General features: G+C 35.0%; 2 protein-coding genes and 1 long non-coding RNA gene across 6 annotated transcripts; all 3 read right to left on the bottom strand.

The window, feature by feature from the left end:
* Window positions 1-1,444: 1,444 nt before the first annotated feature.
* Window positions 1,445-13,182, bottom strand: LOC134275205 (omega-amidase NIT2-like). Of its 2 annotated transcripts, none has more exons than XM_062757465.1 (10): window positions 13,028-13,182; window positions 12,675-12,715; window positions 6,614-6,732; window positions 6,400-6,523; window positions 5,792-5,886; window positions 5,303-5,396; window positions 2,938-3,012; window positions 2,673-2,853; window positions 2,248-2,303; window positions 1,445-1,797 (listed from the first exon to the last, which is right to left on the bottom strand). In XM_062757465.1, exons 2-10 carry the CDS (start codon window positions 12,682-12,684, stop codon window positions 1,709-1,711), a joined length of 843 nt encoding a protein of 280 aa, XP_062613449.1. In that variant the 5' UTR covers window positions 12,685-12,715; window positions 13,028-13,182; the 3' UTR covers window positions 1,445-1,708. The 2 variants fall into 2 exon arrangements, with proteins under 2 accessions (XP_062613449.1, XP_062613454.1); XM_062757470.1 differs by having other exon boundaries at window positions 13,024-13,179.
* LOC134274987 (uncharacterized) lies at window positions 9,532-11,162 on the bottom strand. Of its 2 annotated transcripts, none has more exons than XR_009993748.1 (3): window positions 10,983-11,162; window positions 10,637-10,736; window positions 9,532-10,415 (listed from the first exon to the last, which is right to left on the bottom strand). It is a non-coding gene; the product is annotated as an uncharacterized LOC134274987 (long non-coding RNA). The 2 variants fall into 2 exon arrangements; XR_009993747.1 differs by having other exon boundaries at window positions 10,979-11,161.
* Window positions 13,183-16,542: 3,360 nt separating the features above from the next.
* LOC134275298 (retinol dehydrogenase 13-like) lies at window positions 16,543-27,035 on the bottom strand. Of its 2 annotated transcripts, XR_009993792.1 has the most exons (9): window positions 26,902-27,035; window positions 24,656-24,838; window positions 24,162-24,333; window positions 23,332-23,457; window positions 22,984-23,145; window positions 21,977-22,138; window positions 18,489-18,752; window positions 17,000-18,211; window positions 16,543-16,968 (listed from the first exon to the last, which is right to left on the bottom strand). XR_009993792.1 is itself a non-coding variant. In XM_062757578.1 (8 exons), exons 2-8 carry the CDS (start codon window positions 24,833-24,835, stop codon window positions 17,874-17,876), a joined length of 1,404 nt encoding a protein of 467 aa, XP_062613562.1. In that variant the 5' UTR covers window positions 24,836-24,838; window positions 26,902-27,035; the 3' UTR covers window positions 16,543-17,873. The 2 variants fall into 2 exon arrangements, 1 of the variants encoding a protein (XP_062613562.1); XM_062757578.1 differs by having other exon boundaries at window positions 16,543-18,211.
* Between the last annotated feature and the right edge of the window lie 14 nt (window positions 27,036-27,049).

Raw genomic sequence — 27,049 nt, 5'->3', positions numbered from 1 at the left:
ATGACTGCTTTAATTTGAAAACTAATTCAGATGTGAACTCTAGATCTTTACTGAAAAAGCATGATATGCTACAGCACCTCCATACCAAGTAGTGCTGTTTTTTCTTGGTTCCATACATCACTTTAAACAAAGAATTATAATGGTTTTAAAATTTAAATATAACAAGAGGCCCAGGGGCCACAGCGCTCACCTGAGCACATCGGGCTTGAATTTACCCCCCCCCTTCCAGGCATTCATCATTTGAACAAACTAGAATCTACACTACCTGAGGATGATTCCATATAAATATCACTAATCATAGCTTTGAAGTACTTGAAAAGATTTTAAAAGGTTTCCCTATATATCCCTATGTAAAACTTGGGTCGGCCATTTTGGCCCCAACCTAGCCCCGGGGGTCATGATTTGAACAAACTTGAATCTACACTACCTGAGGATGATTCCACATGAGTTTCATCTTTCCTGGCCCAGTGGTTCAGGAGAAGAAGATTTTTAAAGATTTTTCCTATATATTCCTATGTAAAACTTGGGTCGGCCATTTTGGCCCCACCCTACCCCCGGGGGTCATGATTTGAACAAACTTGAATCTACACTACCTGAGGATGCTTCCACATGAGTTTCATCTTTCCTGGCCCAGTGGTTCTGGAGAAGAAGATTTTTAAAGATTTTTCCTATATATTCCTATGTAAAACTAGGGTCGGCCATTTTGGCTCCACCCTAGCCCCGGGGGTCATGATTTGAACAAACTTGAATCTACACTACCTGAGGATGCTTTCACATGAGTTTCATCTTTTCTGGCCCAGTGGTTCTGGAGAAGAAGATTTTTAAAGATTTTTCCTATATATTCCTATGTAAAACTTGGGTCGGCCATTTTGGCTCCACCTTTGCCCCGGGGGTCATGATTTGAACAAACTTGAATCTACACTACCTGAGGATGATTCCACATGAGTTTCATCTTTTCCTGGCCCAGTGGTTCTGGAGAAGAAGATTTTTAAAGATTTTTCCTATATATTCCTATGTAAAACTTGGATCGGCCATTTTGGCCCCACCCTTGCCCTGGGGGTCATGATTTGAACAAACTTGAATCTACACTACCTGAGGATGATTCCACATGAGTTTCATCTTTCCTGGCCTAGCGGTTCTGGAGAAGAAGATTTTTTAAAATTGCCATAAATTTTTAACAAATTCATGATTATCTCCCCTTGGAAAAGGGCGTGGCCCTTCATTTGAACAAACTTAAATCCCCTTCACCCAAGGATACTTTGTACTAAGTTTGGTTGAAATTGGCCCAGTGGTTCTTGAGAAGAAGATGAAAATGTGAAAAGTTTACGACGACAACAACGACAACGACAACGACAACAACGACAACGACAACAACGACGACAGACAACGGACAAATTTTGATCAGAAAAGCTCACTTGAGCCTTCGGCTCAGGTGAGCTAAAAACTAAAGTTTAATATTTTAATTTTAGGACATCTTAACAAGCACCATAAATATTGACTACATATAAACAACTTCTCTGCAGTTACTGAGGATACATCATCTACATTTTGAAGATACGTAGGTATACACAACTCTTCAACTTCATATCTGCCGGGCATTGTCTTTTAGGAATCCCTTGTAACTACGAGTTATCTGCTCTTTGAAATTACAGCAAGTGCTGTTGTATACAATCGTTATACCATTTTTATGGTTGACACTTTTTTTCCACTACCAGTTGTATGTTAGATGATACAGATCTTTACGACGAATGTTTTCCGTTGGAAGTTGACTTCTCACTTTGTTAAGATAATTCATATCTGAAAACAAGTTAAAAAGAAAATAAAAAGTTAATAAAGATATTTACGACTTGTAACTAATTTTAATTTTCCTATTCATTGAATAATAGAACGGGGAAGAGTTTCGAATTTTGACTTTTACTAGGCACTCAGAACAAATGAGCAGTGAGTTTTGTTTATCGTGCCTGGAGTGATACGGGGCTTGGGATTTAAGGTCTCAACCTGCAACTTCCACTTCAAAGTGCCGGCTTTTTCAGATTGAAACATTATGTCGAGGCGTTAGAACAATAAAAATCACTCATTTCTCAGTGCATGGTTCTGAGTGCTGAGTAAAGGACAAAATTGGAAGCCCTTTACAGGTATATGGTGATACATGTATGAGTGAAAAATTCTCGAATGGGGCACAAAATACAATACACAAACAATCAATCATATTCGTGGCTTAATGAAAGCTGACGTAAAAAAAATCACCTAGATCAGCATATATTAAAGCCTCTTCACCCTCTGCCTGGCTTATTATCTTCCCCCTGTTAAATAAAATAAATGTGGAGAATAACAAAATTCACACACCAGCGAGAAAACAAATTTCTTAGTCCTTTACTCTAACTGTATATTTGAAAATGCAGTCTTTACATATTCAAAGCATTTTAACAAGCATTAGGATTATTTATTGGGTATTACCGTAATTTGGTTTTCATAACAAAAAGGAATGAAGATTGTTGTCAAACAGAACATTGAATGGTTAGTCACGGAGATCAAACTTGACATCTAAGTGAGTGGATCAAAGAACGTTTTACTAAATCAATCGCTATAAGTTTTTACTTGAAGCCACTACCGGAAAGTACTCCAAGAAGAGAACACTTTTTAGAGATAACACTTTTTGTTTGGTTCATTACCATGGATCCACCACGGCACTGTGACCCCACGCCTCGTAATGGTGTGATTTATCTGCCGCGGGGGAACACGCTGCTATGTAAACCTGGTTGTCGATTGCACGTGCCCTCAACAGGACGTCCCAATGCGCAGGTCCGGTTCTCTCTGCGCTAAAAGCTCCAAGGTACACGTGCAATTTACAGTCTTAAAAAAAGAAATTTTAGCATCATTTACCCATGTATGAACATGCAAACACCAGACATCGCTAAAACAGGGAGTAAAACTTACCCTGTTCTGTGTAATATCGTGATACTTCAGGAAATCGAACGTCGATACAGATTCCTACTCCAACTTTACATATATCTGAAAAAGAAAAACAGAAAATCGTTTTCTGGTTTTATTGATGCACATTTGGTTTGAGAAATTCGATGCACTGCGCTGACCAGTCGGCAGGGGATGCTCACTCCTCCATGGCACCTGATCCCATCTCTTATGTTTTGGAAGTGCGTGTTGGCGCCACTGTTTGTTATCTCCACACAGATTTCACTGGTATGAACAATCTCTATTCTCGTTGGGTCTCTAAAGCATTATCATCCTTCTTCAATGCTGTCTTTTGCATTCATGTAAGGTTTATCACATTGGCAATTTGAATTTATAGCGTAGGGGTTGGAGAATTTTCTCCAGAGTCGCAGAGTAAGGAATTGATCCTTATGTCGCGGGTTCGAATCCTACTGCAGAACGTAGAGACAGGTCCTTCGGATGAAGCCGTATTAATCGAGGTCCCGTGTCTACGTAGGTGCTGGCACAAAAAAGATCCCTCCCTGCTCAATGGGCTTAAGTGCAGAGTAAAGGTAGAGAGTACAATTTTGCACACTCACACACACACACAAACCCTCACCAGTGGCAAGTGCTGATGCTTCAAAATACGCCAGAAAAAATCTAAACTCCAAATGCAGCTTAAAAGGCAAATTGGTACATAATTACGAGAAAAGTAAGTCAGGTTTACTAAAGAAAACTGAACTCATCGCGTAAATCAGGGTGTTTATTTGCAGACATCATACTTAAACGTCAATTGAAACGATACAAATTTGGAGCAAACACGGATCTCTTAAAATATCAGTGGTTAGACAAGGTACCGTTGAGAAGAAAGGATCCCCTCGTTGACCAGCCATTTGCTTCTTGTCATAATCGGACAAACGTAGCAACCCATAGGCTAACAAATTGGAAACATGACCTTCACCATGATCAATATTGAAAATGGTTTTAAAACTACATATATAAGGGTTGAAAAGTCATCATGTTTACTGTATAAGAAGTCTGATTGTTACCATTAAACTTTTTTTTGGTAAAATATCCAAACATGAAATTGATTTGCCTGATTCTGTGGTGTCTTTTGTTTCAAGATTGGATTGAATTATCTAATCCAAGTAGGAAAGAAAATGAATAATGTTTGTATGAAACGTCGTCAATATATCAAAAGGAATGAAACATATAGAAATAACGAACAGTTTTCAAGATCAAAGGTCCATAAACAATACAGAATAGGAGCAGAGCAAACACGGACCTCCAAAATATCAGAGGTGGGATCAGGTGCCATAGAGGAGTGAACATCCCCTGCCAACCGGTCACACCCGCCGTGTGCTCCTTGTCATCAATTCGGGAAATAACTGAAAAATCCGTCATCAACTCAGTATAAATAATGGACTAACAATAAGTATGAAAAACGTCAGTCAGCACTTGACTCAGTGATAAATAATTGTATATGCTGACAAGGTCATTGTATCGACCATAGAACTTACGAAATTATGACTTTAAACGAGACAGTTGAAATTCTTGTTTCAGCCACTTCAATAACTTACCTCGTTTTAGAAATTGTTCATAGGTAAAGCATCCTCTTGTGTATCGAATCAACTGAGATATATACACTCCGTATGCAGGTGATGAAGGTATATTGCTGCATAAGTAAGGGGAGTTGACGATAGAAAAGTCATCACGTTTATCATATAGCTTGGTTTTTAGATTACCATTAACGTCTTTTTCAAGTAAAATATCCAAGTATAAAACATATGTGTCAGACTCTGTGGTGTCTTTTATCTCAAGCTCGCCAGGATATATCGTATCGACGTAGGAATGGAAATTACCATTGTTAATCGACAATACGTCGTCGATATATCTAAAAGTTGAGTTGAAGGCCACAGCAAGTGTTTTCTTCTTTCACGCATAAGATTTTGCACAAATTCTGCTTCATACGAATATAAAAATAGGTCCGCTAATAACGGAGCGCAATTGGTCTTCTAGATTTCGTCTTTTAATACAGATGCTTTTGAATTAATATCGCTTCAAATGAATACAAAAACATTTCTTATTTGCTAATTACGGGGTACAATGTCTAAAATAATAAAAACAAATTGTGGAAGATGTGACCTTAAAAACTACATAAATATTTTATCAGAAACTGCTGATGAGGCCATTGTATCGACCGTAAAATTTTCGAAGTATTGATTAAGACTATTGATAATCCTTGTATTATCAAAAAAATTCTCATTAGCTGTCATAATCTAATTTAATAAAAGTTCAGTTTTTTATTTGTAAATATTTAGGTTACATTTCGTTTATAATTATAAAATGATTGGACATTGATAGTATTTTTTACCAGTTTTGAAGGTAGCCGGTTTGTGTCCATGTTCAAACCACTCAGATTCATGAATACATAAATGTTCTCCCAAATCAACATCAAAAGAATGCATCTGTAAAAATCACAATTCGAAAAGAAAGAAAAGTGTTCTCCTAGAACAACACTGAATTAATAGATGTGTAAAATTAGATTAATAGATCAATAAAGTTCCTCCCAAATGAACATCGAATGAAAATATCTGTAATATTCAGAGGTAAAGGCAGATAAAAATTCCCCAAATCAACATAAATTTTGTTATAATTATGATGGACGTACGTTCCAAATTCACTTGTGAACATTAATTTGCAAAATAAAACAATACTACAAATATTGAACCTTTCCTCTTTTTCTTTGAGTGTTTCAAATATTTTTTAGAGTAATATGTAAGTTTATGTCTTTGAAACAGTTTTACAATTAAAGAGAACCAATAAAATAATTTGTACATTTTAGGTTACCTAGGTAACTGACCTTTGTATACCTCCCTTCCAACTCTCCCTTTGGATTGAATATGGCGGTTGTGTTTTTCATTTTCTCGCTTCCTTTTATTTCTTCTGGTACAGAACCTGCAACACTTAAGCACTGATAAATACATTAACGATTGGTTTTTTATAGATTTGATAAGTGTACATACCAAATTTTATATCTTTTGAATTGTGCAACGATAGCATGTTTGTTTGAAAATGACAATTTTTCTAACAGGCAGCTTGCAAAATGCTCCAATATAATTTTTTCCCCAAAAATTTGAAAACTTGAATCTGTCATGGGCTGTTTTTATATGTATGGTTGTAACTGAATGTAGCTTACAATACAGCTATGCATTAATTGTTAATATTTATAATGTAATTGTGAAATTATCTTCTCAAACATGCATGATTGTATGGGAATATTATAAAATTTACTTCTATGTAATATACATGTATGTATACATATAGTTCTTGCATCAATGGTATTTACCTGCAAAAATGTGACTGTTATGTTTCATTTACCTGTTATGTTCCTATATCTAAACTGTTCACCTGTTATGTACCTATACCTGTTGTGTTTACCTGTTATGCTCCTATACCTGTTGTGTTTACCTGCGATAATATGCATGTTGTGTTTCTTGGCCAGGTGGGACATCAGCTGACACGTCTCTCCGTCAGGTATGCTTTCTTTGTTCGCCATCATCACGGGAGGATGTAGTTCTACGGTGAACAGTTCCTACAGATCAAAGGACATTGGACAACATATATTAAATTTAGCACCATCCTGGCCAAATTATCAATGAAGAGTGGGTTTTTTTTTTATTACCGGCAAAATAGCAAGTTTTGTCTCATTTTTTGCGGCTTGTGTTATGTATTCCTCCGCCTTCTGGAGGATTTTTGACTTTGTGTCTCTTGCCAATAACTGAAGCAAGGCAATCCGCATACCTGGATAAAAATATGATGATGTTATAAAAAATAGTGAAAATTTATTTAATAACAGTAAATAAATTGTAACTATACGTGTATATCATATATTAACCATTCAACTTGCGACGTAAGGATCAACTTCTTACTCCACGAGTATAGAGCGAACACTCCATCCACAGCGCCACGCAGGCGACTCCTTTTGAATGCAAATTACTTTTAACCATGTTAACATGGATTTATTTGTTTGTTTGTTGTTTAACGTCCTTCTTGAGAATTTCACTCATATGAAGACGCCACTATTTGCCGATGGAGAATCGTAAAGTTTGTCCTTTACTAAGGGCCATTGAGCAGTGAGGGATCTTTTACGTGCCATCACCTTTTTTATGTTTAAGAATTCTATATCCTGTACTAAACAGAACTACATAACAGATAATGAATATTTCTGTGAGAGAAGTCGATCTAGAAAGACCCTGCATGTTTCACAGAATGGAAATCAATACGTGGACCTGTCGCCTTAAGCTAGTCTGTGTTGACAGAGAAATGTAATGTCCATGCAAAGAACAATCCTTGGGGTCGACAACTATATTCTTTTCATGTGATGCCTTCCTAATCTTGGTAATAGAAATAAGATGCCAATGTTCGAGTTAAGAAAAACAGAAAACAGTTAAGAAAAAATTAAATAATCAAAAAATAAAATCTTTTGATCTCGCTCTATGTTTATTGACATTTATTTTACAAATAAGTATTAAATAAAAAAATGAATCATTATTAAAGTACAAGTCATCAATAATGTAAGAGCGATAAAAATATAATTTTTACAATGTTTCTTCCAATTCAGTTTACTTTCAATGCATTTTTCTTTGATATTAACATTAGACAATTTTCCTTTTGAAATATAGCATTACGTAGATGAAATATGGCGATTACAAACAGTATTCAAGCTCAAAGTCCATTTCGACAATAGATCGAGTTCGAAAGCAGAGCAACCAAAAACATCACAAAACATCAGAGGTGTTCAGAGGCCATGAAGGAGTGAGCATCCCCTGCCGACCGGACACACCTGCCATGCGCTCCTCATCATGAACGGGAAAATCGGAACAATTCGTAGACAATTCATTGTGCAGGTGTGGGCTAACAATTAGTATTAAAACATCAGTCGGCATAATCATTTGATTTCATGATAGGTTGCATTTGCTGAAAAGGCCTTGGTATTGATTATAAAACTTGAGAAATGATGAATTAAAACGAGACTGTGGATATCCTTGTTTCAGCAACTTGTTTGTTAATAGCTTGCCTCGTTTTAGAAATTGTTCATACGGAGATCATGCTTTTGCATATCGAAACAATTAAGATATAATTTTCAAAATAGTTTACATTGTATCCAAATTCACAATCTGTAAATAATAAGACTGTTTGAATGAAAGTTCCTCCCACCAGACTTTAACTAACCCCTACTGAAAACTATATTCACCAATAATAAAAAGATTCTTATATTTATTTGATTTATGGACTGTTTTCACAAATGCTTTATTAAAACGCTTCATCAGCGTCGGATATGAGCAAAGGCACACACTTTAAAATACATGGCACGTCAGTCAACATATGATCCAATGAATAGCTACCCCCGGTAGGTTATACTTGGTATGAAGGCCATAATAACAACCATAGCCATTAGATTTTATGAAATGCTGACTTTAAATGAGGTTTAAAACAAAACTCCTTGTCATATCAACTTTTCTGTCAATAGCCTGTCTCGGTTAGAAATTGATCATACTTAGAGTATGCTCAGAGTGTACGTAGGTCAAGTCTTTCAGCTGATTCAATACGCAAGAGCATGCTTTATTTGTGAGCAAATTTTAAAATGAGGCAAGATTTTGACAGACAATTTGGTGAAACAAGAATAATTATAAATTCTCGTTTAACGGCGACATTTCTCACGGCCTACGGTAGACAAAATTGCTTTGTCAGAAATTGAAAGCCTCTTTTTCTGAAACATCAAAATCGGATACTAAGTCCAATATAGACTGAATTTTTTCCGTTTACTACATGTAATTGATTATTTACACACTGGACTGTCTAAGGATTTTTTTTTTTCGTTTGCCCGCTCATGCGAAGGAGTATGCAAACAGTGGGTATAACCTGTCAGCAGGGGATGCTTACTCCACCATGGCACCAGATCCCATATGTGGTGTATATAAAAGTCTGTTGTATCCACCTTCTGATTTGTATCGTTTTGATGGACTTTTTATGTTGATGGCTGTTATTTTCTTCATATTTCAATTATTGAACTTCATGATCCTTGAAATTATGTACATGTATTTCCATATATCCATAAAGTGTACTTAAAAGTGCAATAAACGTGATAAAACGATCCTTTGCTTTAATTTTCACAGGAAGATATTTCTGATTTTATACGTACAGTTTATACACATCACAGGACATCTCATTGTCGTGTAATCGATTTCTGAGTTTTGTGGAACCAATCAATAAAGAACAGAGTCAAATATCAGAGGATATGTCACCGTCTAAATCAGGGTTGTTTGGTGGTGATTTCTGAACGTCTCGAATGACATCGTACGAAATCTTTAACGATTTCTTATTCAAGGATAATTTGTTTCCGACAGATTCTTTAGGGAACATGGCTGATTCATTGAGAAAATACCGGTGTTGACTATACATGTATATTAGAAGTTTTTTTCTCCTTTAATTTTGAATTCAAGATCATTTGATTCGTAAAATTCACAAAAATACTGTAAAGAAAATTGAAATCGAGATCTTATTTTGAAATTTTTAAAGATATAATCCCCGCACCTCAGATCTCCACATTTTTTCCATATTCAAAATAAGGAGAAAATGCGGACGGGAGTATTTGGACTAATTTTCCGCATTCATTCCAGATTTTCGTAGATTCAAATTTCCAGATTTTCTCCGTATTCAAAATATGGAGAAAATGTGGATGGGAGTATTTGGACTCTTTTTCCGTATTCTCTCCATTTCCGCATTTCCATATATACAAAATATGGAGGTATTTACTTGGTTGATAAAATGCGGAAATACGGAAATCTGGAGAAAATACAGAGTTAATCACATGGTTATAAAATGGCTTAAAACCACTACATGATGCATACATACATAAATATTTACAAAACCATCAACAATGTGCAAAATTATATACAATTTATTATATCATTTTGAGAAAAAAACATATTAATGAATGAACAAAATTACACATTATGTTCATGAGCAATGTATTGGATCTTATATCTTTGACAAACAAATAGGAGCATGTATGGAAAAAAGCTGGAACTCTTATTTAAGCCACAAGTTCATCATGGAAAAAATGTGGCATTTTTTAATATTCATATTAAATAAATGGAAATCTATTCATTCTATTTATGCAAAAGTGGGAGTGAAATGTTCAACACTATTAGATATTGGGGAAAAAATAACAACTGACATAGGCTAAGCATTGAATATTTACAAAACAAGAAAAAAATTTAGACATTTTTTATCAATCTGGATCACATTTGCCATTTTCTACCTGCATCCCTGATTCATATTTCTCACAATTCAATTTATATCTCAGGTCTGTGCTTTACACCCATCTGTCCAATAAAATTTTCTTCAGACTTCTTTGTAATTTGTAAGGTCACTGCATGTTTAATTTCTTGCAGCAGCACTTGCGGTCGAATTGGCAAATCCTATCAGTTAAAAAAAAGTACTTAAATTATAATGGTGCAATATTAATAAAATTTAAATTCATTGCTTTTATTCCTTTTATAATCTTTTTAAATACACAAGTTTGGGTTCTTCAATTTTATATAAATTTGTTTAAAATAATATTTATATAATAATGACAATCATAGTTGACTGTTTTTAATTAAACAAGCAATAAAAAAAGAGAAAAAAAGAATATATATACCTCAAACATAACCATCCATGGACCAAGCTTTAAGCCTGTTAAAATCGCAGTAAGTTGAATAACCACTTTCAGAAATCTCCTCCTCATACATGCACAGACACTACCAAAATAAAAGTATGGTAAATCATTGCTAGAGACTACAGCCCATGGCTCCCCAAAATTAACACCTTTAATTGTGGTTAACCATAATAAAATTCTATGAGCTGATTGAAAGATTTGAATCATGGGCATTATATTGGCTGAAACATACGTAGCCTGGTAGCTCAGTCCTAGGCCTAGAGTATTTATTTTCATCATGTTCATCATCACAGTGACACACATGTTAAAAAAAATATGACTGACCTACCGCATATGAAATACGTGTATCTGCACCTTTTGGTTGATACAGCAATACGATCTCAGGCTGTCTGGTCAACAAACTTCCTCCTTTAGACAGAGCAGACGTTGCAACATGGAGGCCAAGGTTAAATTTTGGCGGTCTGTTGTTTAAATTAATTGATCACTGAGCCCGACTTTTTGAAACTTTCTTCCGATCCCGATCAAATTGTACATAACATTCAGGAGAAACAGAGAACTGCTGTTAACCCCAAGACAGTTTTTATGCACCCAAATTTTTTCGGGGCGCATATTGTTTTTGTCCTGTCTGTCTGTTTAGCTGTATGTCTGCCTGTTTGTCTGTCTGTTGCCAACTTTAACCTTCGCCATAACTTTTGAACCGTGAGAGATAGAGACTTCACATTTGGTATGGATACTCCACTACAAAAACGCTTTCAACAGACACCAAGGTCAATGACCTTGTGACCTTGATTGTGACCTTTATGCTAAAAATAGCTTTTTCGAACTTTCGCCATAACTTCTGAACCGTGAGAGATAGAGACTTCATATTTGGTATGCATACTCCACTAATTAGGCACTTTCAACTGACACCAAGGTCAATGACCTTGTGACCATGACTGTGACCTTTATGCTAAAAATAGCTTTTTCGAACTTTCGCCATAACTTCTGAACCGTGAGAGATAGAGACTTCATATTTGGTATGCTTACACCACTAATTAGGCACCTTCAACTGACACCACGGTCAATGACCTTGTGACCTTGACTGTGACCTATGTGCTAGATATAGCTTTTTTCGAATTTTCGCCATAACTTTTGAACCATAGATGATAGAGACTTAATATTTGGTATGCATACTACACTAATAAAGTGCTTTCAAATGACACCAAGAACAATGATTGTGTGACCTTGACTGAGACCCATTTGCTAAAAATTGCTTTTTAGAATTTTTGCCGCCGGGTGGTACTGTTTTCACAAACACATCTTGTTTTGATGAAAAAATTCTAAGTCCAGAGCTCATTTTTTCCAGATGAAAAATATTCTAAGTTAAGAGTTCAATATCTTTCCAGATGAAAAATAGACTAAGTCCAATTCTCCGAAATTTCCGTTTATTTTCCGGATTATTTCCGTATATTTTCTGCTTTTCCGTATTGTTAATTCTCTCCGAAATTTTTTCCATATTAAAATGAGGAAAAAATGCGGAATAATGCGGAAATCTGGAGATCTGAGGTGCGGGTCCTCAAGAGAAGAAAATAATGAACTACATGTATCTGTCAGCAAGTTCGCCTGCAACGGATTTCTTTAATTAATAGGCCTACAATTTGTAATTTGTTCGCAAAATGGAAAAGTCGTTTTGCTATCGATTTCCACATTTCGATCATGTTTCTGAGATAGAAATGCTGCGAATGCATCACAATATGCTAGATATTATTTGTAATAAGGGTGACCTAGATTATTATACATCATTCTGTTTATCATTTCTAGGCCTATAGGCACAAATGCTGAATATTTAAAAAGCTGTTGTAATATTGAACTGAACTAAAAGCCAAGAAGTGCACACATGATTATCAAGCAGAAAGTGGGAATTAAAATCGTAAGCATAACACATGTATATATACATATACACAGACATACATACCAGCCGTCCAAATGATACCTAGGAATTTTTTTTCTCATTAAACATGTTAAAATAAAGAACACTTACGGTTCGTCATTGTTTGCTCCTAGTTATAAAAGTCACTGCCACTGCAAGAGACACATATAAACTGTGAACTATCGAAGGAGGAAGTTTATCACGAAGAATTAGACGATCTATCGCATATACGTGTTTCATCGACCCTCTCTAATAACTACCACTTTAATAGTATGATAAAGTATAAAATTATGTGATTTAAAAAACTGATTTGATCAATGCTGTATAAAAGTGTATTTTATGATTTGATCCATTTACAAATGTAACATGTGCAGTGGAAGGGCTGCTCGAAATTGGAGCAAAATACTTGAGATGAATGATTCAATGAAGAGACAAATGAGAAAGTATATACAACCTGTACTTACTGAACTAAAGTTGTTTTACATGGGGCAGCCTCATATGTTCACAGAAGCATAACCTTGGCGTGACATGCCTCTTTGTGTATACAATACACACTGTTGAGAGCAGATGAGGTCAAATTCTAGATTAGGCCTGAGGTCCGACCACGGTAACGAGTTTAACCATGTAGGTACGGCGTGCAACTCAGGCACTCTTTAAATAAAATATTCGTATAGTCTTAATAGGTGGCATTTTTTTTTATTTAAATGTGTTCTATAGGTTGTGGAAATTAATGTAAATATTGAGTATGTGCTTGCATTTTTATTCATGCACATACTCAACATTTACATGAACTGCCCCTGAAGTGTTCAATTTATAGTTATTAGTGTACATAATAACTGCATGAAAATTGAGAGTCGATTACTTATTACCGATTTCGGACCACATCAACTCTGAAAAAACTTTATAAGAATAGATATAAAATATATGCATTTTCCCAGACCTTTTCAGTCACGTTTCATGCTAAGTATTTTCTGTTACCCTGATAAACACAGACTCCCGAAAATGCCGGAGATGGAATCAGATGCGTAGAAGGAGTAATTAAGCAACCCCTGTTGAGCGATCACGCCCATCCGAGCTAAACCTTATGTGTTAATCAGAGGTGGGGTATTCATGGTAATGTAATTAACTTTGAGAAAAGGCGTACGTAATTTACAATCACTTTTCAAATACACCAGTTTGATATTTATGAAAGAAAAATAGCTCTTTCGAATTGGGCTAATAATGGACCACAATTTGTGCCCATTCGAATCCCGACAGTTTGTTGGAAGACAATATATAAATGTCGTCAATGAGGAACTCCATCCTTTTAATATCACTTTCAGAGTACATTTGAGTAGAATCAGATTTATTTTTAACAAAGTAACTGTCTTGATGACCTATTACAGGATATGAAAAATTCGGTATTAATATTCACATTCAGTGTAATCCATTAGAAATCCACGACGTTCAAATCTCTATAACACACGCGCAACCTTGTCACCGCGCGTTAGAATACGCAGTAGGAACTTTATGCATTTTCAATACTTTAGGAACACAAGTACAACAAATGTGCGTTTAAATTTGTCACTTTTTTCGTTTGTTTGAGTTATTGAACTTTGCAACGTCACAAACGGCTCTTACGTCTATAAAGTACACCAAGATTTGATTGATTGTATATTGTATATTGTTTAACGTCCCTCTCGAGAATTTTTCACTCATATGGAGACGTCACCGTATGCCGGTGAAGGGCTTCAAGTTTTGACCTTTACTCGGCACTCAGGGCCATTGAGCAGTGAGGGATCTTTATCGTGCCAACGCCTGCCGCTGACACGGGGCCTCGGTTTTTAAGGTCTCATCCGAAGGACCCGCAACTTTCACTTCTGAGTGCCGAGCGCATGGCGAAGGAACAGTTGCTACCAATTTTAACGACTAGGTCAGTCGCGGCCGAAATTCGAACTCACGACCTCCCGATCATGGAGCGAGCGCTCTACCGACTGAGCTACCGTGAACGGTCACCAAGATTTGAAGGGCGCTAAATTCACATTAAAGATTACCGAAGAAACTTTGTCCATGATGTAAAAAAAAAAACCTAGTTTTTTATCATGAGGAATAGTTAATTGCATGATGTGTAGATTGATTGATTGATTGTATGTTGTTTAACGTCTCTCTCGATAATTTTTTCACTCATACGGAGACGCCACCATTTGCCGGTGGAGAGCTACAAATTTTGTCTTATACTCGGCACTCAAGGCCATTGAGCAGCAGGGATATTTTTCGTGCCAGCACCTACTGCGACACGGGACCTCGATTTATACGGTCTCATCCAAAGGACCGGTCTCCACGTCCCACAGTGGGATTCGAACCTGCGACGTATGGGTCGACTTCTTACTTCGCGATTCTAGGGCAGACGCTATAACCACTGCGCCACGCGGGCGACTTGCACGGAGTGTAGAAAATAATCGTACGTTTTAATGTTAGTGTCTTCAGAAAAAAAATTGCTTATTTTAATTTTTCTGAATGTTTTTCGGAGATTTTAAACAATTTGAATGGTGCTTGGTAGATCATTGCTGAACCCGTGTGTTTGCCTATTTAATATGTATAGATTTTTATATGTTTAGTATAAATAGTGTAATAAACTTAACTTGTTTTACGGGAATGTGTGAAGAGAATTACACTCTTAAATGTGATTCTGAAGAGTTGCATCCTTAGAAAGTTGGATAGGATATAGTAACACAATCGTATGTGTTTGTAGGTGTGAATTAATGCTGTACGAAACGGAATCGATGTATTTGCATTGGGATCAATGTCAAATGCTGTTTTGATTACATGTACATGTAATTGGATATTAAGCTTTTTGTGAGGTGATGCTTCTCTTTTTGTGGTACCCTGGTTTACGTTTATGAATGAGTAATGAATATTAGTGACATCTTACACATATACACTTTACATTGTATGACAAAACAAAGAGCAAGAGCCACGTTGGGCCTTATTTGGCCCTGAGAATTTCCGAAAAATCAAAACTGCACAGTTTAGGTTGCAAATGCAGCATTTATCACTTGGGAGTGTTGCAATCTCTCACCAGAGGGCGCGCTCCGCTTATTTATGGCTCCGCTTACACGGAGCGGAGGAGCGTAAACGCCCTCTGGTGAGAGATTGGGGAGTGTTGGTGACCACATATCTATTAACTGTGACGTAATTTTCCATCTACTCAATGCATTGTGACGTCAGAAAATGCATCATTTTCCTCATATCGTGTAAATTCCTTTGAAAATGGCCTAACGTTGAAGCATTTTTTCAATATTTCATATAGAGCACAACCTCTGATCCAAAATACTGAGTATGCAAATACATAATGAAAGCTCTGTTTCTGAAGATTAAAAAACGTTTTATTTTTTGGATCGTGGGCTGTGCTCATATTTTAATTCTTTGCTGAAGGTAGTCAAATACGTATGTTTTCAGCAAATTTCAAGAACATTGCAATTTCTCAAAACCTGTTTTCCAATATCTGAATTCTCAAGACGACATTTCATTACAGAAAATGAAAGCACCAAGTGTCTACTTTATTTTGACATATAAAATGGGAAAGAGGGTGATAGTTAATTATTTGATATTAGTACAGGGCCAATTTATGCATAAGATGGCTCTTGCTCTTTCACATTTTTTCCCTACAAGAATGATAAATATATTAATTAAATTTCCCCACTGGGGTATCTTGGTAAGAGCCTCCGTTTACCTCCCTTTGTTCCTTAAATATCTCCATGCCAAGTCAAAAGAATATTGTCCTGGACCTCAAGCATGCTCGAGTATGGTCATACATACTGCTACAAATAAGAACCTCCCTTTGCTACTTAAATATTTTAGTGCCATCAAATCTATCTCACCCTGAACCTCTCTCATGCTCGAGTATGGTCAAATAGTACCAATAATGATGTCACTCATGTATTTGTCTTTATAACCTCAGACTCTATATCCGACTTTGAGAAAACACAGAGATACAGAATTTTTTACATTCAAAATCTTATTTTATTTTATTTAGGGACTACAGTAAAAGCATATATATTACAAACTAAGCTAATTTTGCATTAACTAAGTTAATGAGATTCATGGTTTAAAAACTGAAATAGTTATAAATCTGAACACAGGGTTAGCCTCAATTTATTGAGATATAATAGTGTTTATAGCAAAATTAATTCTGCTCCAATAAAAAAGAATAATTATGCTTTAATTCAAAGACACCTATTAATGCCACAAAATATACAGATTAAATCATTATTGAAAGGATAAAAAAAAATACATGATACACTTATATTAAGGCGAAATTTCCCCTGTACCCCTTTGTAATTTGTCTTGCATAAAGATGCTGATACATGTATAAATTAAGATAAAAATGTGTTAACACAAATTAAATGCCATACAACATAACTGACTGAATTGTTCATTGGGTAAAAAAAAATAACAGTACATTAAAAAAAGTCACAAAATTAATAAAATAAAAATATACAACCATTGGTGAATAAAAAAAGGTTAACAATTATTGCATTGATTAAACAAAGGATTTAGTTTGTTGGCTGGTCTGGAAAAGATTAAATAATAAGAAACGGAACACACAGAAAAACATACATGTATCAAATCAGTCTCGGTCAAATTGCTACAAGACTACTCTTACATTCTCAAACGAAATAAAAGATGACTTGAAAGTTTGGGACTAGTGTACAATTTACTATTAAAACAAAATTTTTTGAGGACATTCAAATTTGCCGTAGTTATTTTGTTTCACAGGCATATGATTTAAAAATTTTTAATTAAAAAATAACAGGCTGGTGGAAGGCACTGTTACATCCGTATGAATAAATACATGTAGTTAATAAAGTGGTGCTATTGTATACATTTAGGTGTAAAATTTAATTCAAGGAAAACCTGGCCCATTTTATTAAAGTATAAAAAATATTTTCAAAATATATATATATATCTGGATGAGGACATTATTTTGAGCTGTATTTTGGTCAATATAATTTACAAAATTATAGCAAATATACTGAAATTAAATGTATAAATAAATATTGATAACAAATATACATGTACATGACTGTGGCAAATAAACACACGTTACATTCATCCCTTTTACTTCCAACAAAATGCAGAGAAAACTGTTTTTTTTATCTTCAAAAGAAATATTTGAAAAAACAAAAATTTAAATGCCCTTGGAATTAAAGCAAAGCATACTTTATTTAAGCTCATCAAAAAAGTTCAGGTCAAAAAATAATTTTTCACAACACATCATAAACTGCGTAGTGAAGGTTTGAACACTTCAGCTCCGAATCACAATTTTCCTTATCCCTGAGTGGTGATTTCTGCAGTTATCTCCACAGCTTTACTGACTCCATCTCCTTTCCCAGCTGTCTCGTTAATTTCCTTTTTATCTTCAGCTGTCTTGTTAATTTCCTTTTTATCTTCCCCTCCCTCCTCTGTTTTCTTGACCTCCTCCCCTTCCGTGTTCGGTTTGTCTGTGGAGACATCCTCCACCGTGATGGTCACTTGGACTGGTTCCTCTGTCTTTTCTTCTTTGACTGGTTCTCCACCCTCCTTTGGTTTGGCTGGTTCCCCCGTCTTTTCCTCGGATTTGTCGTCTTCATCTGCGTACTTGATGCCATCTGCCACCTCTGGTCCATCTGTGAAACAGGATTCATAAAATGTAAAATTCAGTACAAAACAAACATCAAATTCAACAGCTTGTACAAGTACAGGGAATGGTTTCTTCTTTGTGTGAATTGATCATTTGATAAACCAATAATAAAGTAGTTAGGATTATCTCCCTTTAATATAAGCAGGTCAATGAACCATAACTTTAAATAAACACATAAAATATTCACAGTAAGAGTTATCTCTCTTACCAAGGGGGTCAGTGAACCTTAACTTTCCTTTTTGTTTTTACAGATCTTTACAAACCTTTCTTCTCTCCTTCTTCCTTGGCTGTTTTATCTTCTGCAACAGCCTCCTCTTCTTTCTTCTCTTTCTTGGGGGTCTTGACCTTTTTGACTTTTACAGGTTTCTCCTCTGGTGGGGGTGGAGCGGGGGCATCCAATGGTTCGTACCCCTCCAGGTGGCAGTAACGGGCAGACAACTCATACACCTGTCCCTGGAGCTCTTCGTTCCGCGACTCCTCAGAAGATTCTGCCTCCTCAAAGTCTTTGAAGTATTTCCCTGAGACATCTGTGCAAAAACATAGGTAATCAAAGTTTACGAAGCTCACCTCGACAAATGTTATCAGTTTCGGACAGTTTTCCCCTTAGTCTGGACTTTCAGTAGGGCGTGGCATTCTAGCCGCTACGAAATGGCGAATACTCGTAGATTCTCATTGGTTAAGAAATTAATAACATCAGGAACTTTAAATTGTTGTTGACAACAATGAGACGACTTATACCCAGTCTGGACTTTCAGTAGGGCGTGGCATTCTAGCCGCTACGAAATTTGGCCAGGTACTCGTAGATTCTCATTGGTTAAGAAATTAATAACATCAGGAACTTTAAATTGTTGTTGACAACAATGAGACGACTTATACCCCACCTCTGTGTCATGAGAGAACTTTTAACTGGCTATTTAATACACCAGTTGACACTCGGCCGAATTTCTTTCCTATGTATATTTCAACAGTGAAGGAAAGCTGTGTAAATTTCAGAAGCTAATTAGGTAACATCGAGAATGCCACGCCTTCCTGAAAGTCCAAACGAAGAGTGAAATGGTCCTAAGTAATGTAAGTCTCACATCATATTTTTTTAATAGTTAGTGTTTATCCTGACAACAATATTCGTGCAAGTTCTGTTTAAATAGGTCTTAAAGTTCACTGGGGATTGACCTGTTCCATAAACTTTAACCTGGTCACTCATTTGGCATCTGAAGAAAGTCACAATTGTCCATCTTTAGATGCATCATCCATGCAAGTTTGGTCAAGGTAGGGCTTATACTTTCTTGGGAGTCACTCATCTGGAAAATGTAGGTCAGATCCAGCATCCAAAGCAAGTCTGGTAGTGCTCTTCCTTAGATGCATCACCCATGCAAGTTTGGTCCAAGATGGGCTTATAGTTACTTGAGAATGACCTGGTCACTCATCTGGAAAATGTAGGTCAGATCCAGCATCCAAAGCAAGTCTGATAGTGCCCATCCTTAGATGAATCATCCATGCAAGTTTGGTCCAGGTAGGGCTTATAGTTACTTGGGTTTAGACCTACCCTAAAAACTTTAACCTTGTCACTCATCTGGAAAATGTAGGTCAGATCCAGCATCCGAAGCAAGTCTGGTAGTACCCATTCCTAGATGCATCATCCATGCAAGTTTGGTCCAGGTAGGGCTTATAGTAACTTGGAAATGGACTTGCTCCTAAAACTTTAACCTGGGACGCAGACACCAGGAGTATAGCATAAGCTCATCTTGACTTCGTCGAGGTGAGCTAAAAACCTTGTCTCTCAATAATGATGCTTTATCTCTTTATTTTTTTTAAAATCAAATTCCATTTGGTTGAAACCTTCAAAGGATACAAAATTTAATGAGTAAAAAAAACAGCAAAATTCATATACATGGAACTTTTACTTCTGTATCTACTTGTAAGGGGGAACAACGCTATTTCTCATGAATAATCAAGACAAAAGGAAAGTTTTATACCATATTTTCAGTTTAAAGAATGAGGTGACTTGCGGCCCCCGATAAATTGACAAAAAATTAAATGTCTAAATTTTACTCAAATTTTTGTATGTTACTAATCACCGATATGTGTACCTTTATAGAATACTATTTTTAACAAAAATAGAACCGTTATTTCACTTATTTGAAAGAAATAGATCCCCACCCCACTCTTTGAAGCCCTTTAAATATACGAGCGCAGGTAGGTACAATTTTCTCCTTTGGCTGGTCACTGTATTTTATTGAAATCTACCTATATGTGAAAGGATAAAATTGTACCTAACTGCGCTCACATGCTATTTTTTAAAAAAATTGTAAAATCTAGCTGACCTTTCCCATGCTATTTTTTAAAAAATTGTAAAATCTAGCTGGCTTTTCCTAACCAATTATGAAACAGATGTGCTAATTTTGACTATATTGTCGATTTTTCTTTTATCATCAAAATTTACACTCGTCAAATTTCACATCATATATATATATAGCGTCGCAACAGACATTGAATCGTACATTATGCTAACGAAGTTACGAATATCTTTTGTAATTAGTTATGAAAACACAGTGATATATAATCACATTTTTAGAAACCATTGAATCTAAACTAGTGTATAAAATACTGCATGCGTAACTAACCACTTATAATGAAAACAATTTACAAGAGGGCAATTTATTTAATCAAATCTTATACACAATTAGATAGTTTGCACAATCTAACACACTGTAGATGGTCTTACAATAATTAAATTTTATAGTGACTCCGACGCTGCCTTTGTATCTCCGTGAATTCAAAGATTTTTAACTCTTGATTAAATAATTCGTCAAAATTAACACTCGTCAATTTTCGTAAACTAAAAATCGTCAATTTTTCAACTCGTCAATATAACCACGTTTACAGTAAATGAAATTCGTTATGAGTGAGTTCCACAAAAATACTATGGAATTTTACTGCTCTCCGATATTTTTTTTTATGCAAATGAGTCACAGATTAGACACAGATCTACATATGTACAATTTCCGAGATCACAGTAAAATTTATATACAGTTACAAACAATTGAAAAATATACATTAATTTAAAGTTTTGTAGCATGTTTGGTGAGCAATTCGCTAGGTCTACACATATTCCTAAGTATCAGTGAATACAAGTTTCATTTGCTTTCATTTTTTTTGCATTTCTTGTCCTGAAAACCGTAAATACTGAAAATCCATTCGTATTATAAGTATAAATAGCCTTAACTGACCATTATAAAAGTTTGAAATGTAGAAAATGATAACAGGTATATTGACCTAAATCACATGTCTGTGATAAAATGTAAACGTAGTAAACCAGCATGTTATGTTGTTCTGTCATCGGATTGGACAATGACTATGTGCGAAGTAATAACAATAGCCATATAAGGTCTTCTCGGACATGCATATCCCTCTATTGTACTAAGACCCGCCCATTCTCTTGCCATAAAATAATATATTCTTACAAACCTGGCCGAATTTAGCTGTCAAAGGGTCTAAAAAAACAAAGTTAGAGCAGTATTCCTTATAATTAAAATGTGTTTGAACTATTGAAACTATTCAAAAGGCGTCGTATTTATTCACTCATATGTTTGAAAACTACCAACATCGTTATGGATTAAATATAATTTGTCGTAGCAAAAGGGGCCCCAGTCCCCAGATAGCAGTTATGTCACATCATCCTTTCACGAATATATTCATTACAAATTAAAAAAAATTTTTTTTATACTAAGCTGAACAAAGAATGAAGAGTAACCTTTATATTTTTCATTAACACTGAGCTCCACAATCATTTTGCTGCCATGGTCTACTGTCCTGGAAATTTTAGCGACCTTGAAGACTGGTCCCATTAAATACTTCAACATGAACCTAGAAGCTGAAGAAGCATGTCTGGAAAGCTGGGTAGATGGAATGAAACCTAAAAATCAGAAAAAATAATTATTAATAAATCTTGAAGGTCATAGGTCAGTAACCTATCCTGCTATCCATCTCTACTGGCTTTGAAATATATGTCCATGTACTAAGGTCTTACATGAAGATGTGTTAACACTAAGGTTTTTTTTGGAGATGGGGGGAATTATGATATAGGCATTTTAGTAAACAAATCTTTAGCAATTGTTTTTGAAATTTGAAGTCCAAACAAAAAATATCTAACTATGCATTGACCAAATAAATATGTCTTCAACATTTTCTATACTTTCTCTTTTGACATATCTAAATGAAAGTACAACAAATTTTTATCTTTATTGCAATCATGATCAATTGATCACGGCAATTTCAGCAGTGAACTTTGTACTCTAAATATACTGTAAACCAACTTTTATTCGCGTGTGAGAATTTGTACTCTACAAATATACTTTTCTTTGTTTTGTCCCTTCTACATTGTACTGTTAACCACTTACTAATATTTCATATCATATTTTAACTTGAGAAATAAATTCAAAGAATCTCCAAAATAAGTACTCACCCAAAGTGTGCTAAATGAATCATTTTCCATAAAAAAATTGGATAATAAACAAGTTTCATTTTCAATTCATTCAAATTTTTGCAGACTTTTGATATGATTCTAGTCTTTCTATAATTTTAATCACTGAACAGGGGGCCCTTAAAATTTATTGTTAATAGGGATTATACGGTATTTTGTTTTGTGAAGAATAATTTGTAAGTCGCGAAAATTAATTGTTGTGGATTGATTTCAAACTGACGAATAAAAGTTGATGCGAAGAAAAGTTGGTTTACAGTACTGTTTGTCTCTGGACCTACCTGGACACATGCAGTTAACACTGACCCCCGACCCCTCCAGTTTCCGGGCCAGGGAGTAGGTACTCATCACCATGGCCAGTTTAGAGTTCTTGTAGGCCTGTTGTCCATTGTATGTTCCATCCTTTTCCAGGAAGAAATTTTCAAGGTCAAAGGGTTTGACACCTGAAAAAGTTAAAAACATCTATATTGTAGATGTGAAACAGTTCACTTGGTAATCAGTTCACCCTAGTAATTTTGGTTTGATACAAGTTAAAAAAGCTTTGGTTTACTTTTTTTTTTTTTTTCGAAGAACTGCACAGGATATATACAGATACTTTGCAGACAAACATAAATATATAACATACGCACCACCCCGGTTGCCTCGGTCGTTTGTATCGTGTAATGATGAAGCCACCATTACAATGCGACTGTCTCCACTTTCACTTCCTGTTTTCTTTAAATCATCCAAGAGAAGATGGGTTAGAAGAAATGGACCTGTAAAATCAATACATCTGTCATCATGTATGTAATTGAATTCTGTCATTTATAGTTCTTATTCAGTCTTTTATTAATGATACTGAGATGTAATACAGTGGACCTTCAGATATCTGGACGCTTCAGTATCCGGACGATTTTTCACTGGAACTGAATTTTTCAATGTTATTTTGTCTTGTTTAACTGGTAATTCAGTTATCCGGATGCTTCACATGTCCGGACAAATTGACTGGGAACCAAAGCGTCTGAATAAATGAGGCTCCAATGAATATGTCAAATTATCTTCAATTTAATTGCCAGTTTAGATTTAGTAAGCCATGACAAGTTAATATTCACATATAACAAGATGACACCAAAGGGGAAAAACATGAATTTTTGCTGTACACATCAACCTATAGAAAAATGTAGGGCTAGAAATTATATAGAATTAAGAGGTACAAGTTTTCATTGACTGCCATATTAAAAGTTGAACATAACCAGTATAACTGTTGCAAATCCAAGTTTTTTCCTGAAATTAGTGAAAAGAGTAGGTCCAAGGTACAAATCAGACTATGGCCCTTAGGTAGTATCTCTCTATGAGAAATATAGACTATAGTGCCTTACTAATTACCGGGTTAGGCGTTTGGGATGATCAGTTTTTCTACCCCACCTCCTTTCGGGTAAGTATATAGGTCAAATGATCAAAAATCCATTTCTTGTATTACCTAAATAGTTTGTTCCCATGGTCAGCTCAAAGTTATCCTTGGTAAATTCCCTAACTCTTTCGCTCCTGTTAAGAAATACCCCTGCATTGTTGACAAGGACATTTAGTTTTTTGCCCAAAGCATGGAAGTCTTCCACAAACTTTCTAACTGATGCCAGATCTGCCACATCTAACTGTAAAAAAAAATCGTAAGGAATCAAAAACTGAAGTTTAACGGATAATTTCTTGTCAGCAGTGATATCTGATATTTCATGCAGGATTTTTATGACTCAAAAATATAAAAAAAAAACAAAACTGATTGAACAGGTTGAAATGTATCTCAAAATTAACATGAACAAATTTGATAAAAGGTTTTCTTTTGTAATACAGTTTATAAAAGTACTGGCATATACCCGTACTTAAATTTGCAAACTTAATTATGAATATTTTGTATGAAAAGGATTAATGATATAAAACATCCCCTTACTTTGAGAGAATATCATTTTTGTGCTTTACCTGAAGAAATGTTGCCAGTGCATTAGGATTCTCTTGCAGAATTTTTTCTACCGCAGCTTTGCCTTTTTCCTCATTTCTACAGGCAAGAATTACATCATTACCGGCTTCACACAGCTTTTTGGCTGCTTCAAACCCAATCCCACTATTGGCTCCGGTCACAATTATCACCCGACCTGTCATTTTCTGTAATCATCAAATCCTTTTATTGAAGTTTGTCCATAAACAGATAAAAAAAAAAGCACATTCAACACTAAATATTGAAATGAAATGATCCATCAATTATTAGTATTATGTCTAAAGTATTTTTTAAAGCTATAGATAGTTTTCGATAGGCCAGAATTTAGCAAGAGTTATTTCCCGTTGGCCGCCATAATGGAGGTCCAAATGCTCATATTCCTTTGTTGTTCAACCAATTTTATATTTGCTATTTTGAATTAGGAATCATTATTTTTCTAAAGTATATTAAATAAATTTTGGAAGCCTCCTTAATTAAAAAAAATTATTTGTCAATGGTAAAGATTTTCCACCAAATATTTCTGCTACATCCTTTTAGACTTGGTTAGAGTTAGACAAAGGGGAAAAATCTCTGAGTCGACCGCCAATATGGCAGCCAACAGGAAGTACTGTAAAAGCACAAATATTCGTGGGGGATAAAATTTCGTTGATTTCATTGTTAACATTTATCAACGAAATTAAATCCCATACGAAATTTTATATGACTGTATAATGAATAGGCTTACTCTCAAAACAACGAAATTAAATGCCCACGAAACTATTTTTGATGACAAATCAATGAAATTTTATCCCCACGAAAATTTGTGCTTCTACAGTAACTCTTGCTAAAATCAGGCCTATCGAAAACTATCTATTGCCTCTAAGCAAACCCAACAATCTTAAATTTCTTAAGCTTGCTCTTGTTTGTAACCCTGATAATTGTTTGTCTGGAATGTGTAACAGTGGTTCCTCGGAGATCAAAATTTCCTTAAATTTGGAAAATAATATATCAGAAGACTCTGGGAGGTAAAAGTAATGGGAAATTCTGCAAAAAAATAGGTTGTATCCAGGAATGAGGTAGATAGAATGTTCCATCGCAGCATTCGAGCGATAACTAGAACTCAGTGCATAAGCCATTTACTACAAACAATCAAGAGAGTTCTGAATTAAACATGCCATGTAAATTTGAAGCCTGAATCAAGCAAGGGGTCAAAATGTTGTTGCACACCAAGTGTATTTATATATAGAGGGAACAGAATTTTCTATGTAGCTAATTTAGTGACTTATTGGTAAAAATTCAGGTGCCTGTGAAGACACCAGGGAGCAAGCCTTGTGACAGTGATCAGAGCTCCAGATAAGGTGCATATCTGCAGAAATAATTATATGCATTGAAAGTTTCAAAATACGCATTAAAAAACTAAAACTGAGCGTACATTCTAGTAATGGAGATGATGATTTCCATTTCGGGAGAAAGAATCAAAGATTTAGATTAAAATCGATTTTGCATAATTTTTAATTTACCGATCAACAGTTCTCTTAAATTCTCTAGAGTTCTCTGTTTAGTAAGATGCTTACATACTGTTTGTACATAACATTTTATTATGTGTCCATTACCCATTTCTCTCAACTAGCCATATGAATGAAGATTTTTTCTCTCATTTACTCTTGTTACGATATCATCTTAAACAAAGGAAAATATTAAGTGCCTGTGAAAACTTTACCTACTGTATTATCTTCCTTGTCAAAAATGAATGTTTCTCAGTTTTAACCAAAAGTTTTGTATTTTCAAAATTTAATTAGATAAAATAAAATGCAGACACTGTCCTTTGTAGTTTTATTTTCCCCTTCTAAAACACTTATATATTAACAAAATACACAGAAGCCATTCAACTGAAAATCAAAATCTGACTGCATTGATTTGAAATTCAGGGAATACACTTTGGGGTAAAATATTATCTGGAGCTCTGAGTGAACTGATGGCCCCATTTTTAATATATGGGTTATGAGAAAGCCTCTTCCTTATCATGCAGGATTAATAAACGCTGAATACATCCTGCAAAATGGTTTTCTTATTGACTTTCACATGATAAAGGTTTAAGCAGTTTATATAACTGCATTATGTGTAGGCTGAATCTGTTGCAAAAATTCTACCTACATGTAGGACGTTTATATGCATGCATTCAAAATTCTCTTAATCATATATTGCAATAAGATTTTAAAGACAAAATAAGTTCAATAAGCTTATAGAGTACCTCAAATATTGGTTGTTTCAAGGCGTTTCTCTTTGAATTTTTTTCTTGGCGGCTTTCCGGAAGTAAACAATGGTAAGTATTTTTCTACGCAGTATTTTTAACTTATATTTCAAGGGAATATTTTATTGTTTATAATAGAAAAAGTAAA

This window comes from Saccostrea cucullata, unplaced genomic scaffold, assembly GCF_032062105.1.
Source record: "Saccostrea cucullata isolate Sc308-1 unplaced genomic scaffold, CSIRO_AGI_Scuc_v1 ctg72, whole genome shotgun sequence".
In the NCBI taxonomy this organism is placed as follows: Eukaryota; Metazoa; Mollusca; class Bivalvia; order Ostreida; family Ostreidae; genus Saccostrea; species Saccostrea cuccullata.
Note: the sequence above shows the minus strand (reverse complement) of the source record. Positions and strands in the feature narration are given on the sequence as shown.

What these genes read in the sequence shown, in the direction of transcription:
- LOC134275298 (XM_062757578.1), bottom strand. Translation starts at nt 24,835, where the DNA reads ATGACAGGTCGGGTGATAATTGTGACCGGAGCCAATAGTGGGATTGGG. An exon ending in CACTGGCAACATTTCTTCAG is followed by an intron (nt 24,334 to 24,655) that starts GTAAAGCACAAA and finishes TTTTTTTTACAG; the next exon opens with TTAGATGTGGCAGATCTGGC. An exon ending in GGAAGAAGGAGAGAAGAAAG is followed by an intron (nt 18,212 to 18,488) that starts GTTTGTAAAGAT and finishes CCTGTTTCACAG; the next exon opens with ATGGACCAGAGGTGGCAGAT.
- LOC134275205 (XM_062757465.1), bottom strand. An exon ending in TGGAAGGGAGGTATACAAAG is followed by an intron (nt 5,397 to 5,791) that starts GTCAGTTACCTA and finishes TGATTTTTACAG; the next exon opens with ATGCATTCTTTTGATGTTGA. An exon ending in AGTGCCGTGGTGGATCCATG is followed by an intron (nt 2,304 to 2,672) that starts GTAATGAACCAA and finishes TTTATTTAACAG; the next exon opens with GGGGAAGATAATAAGCCAGG.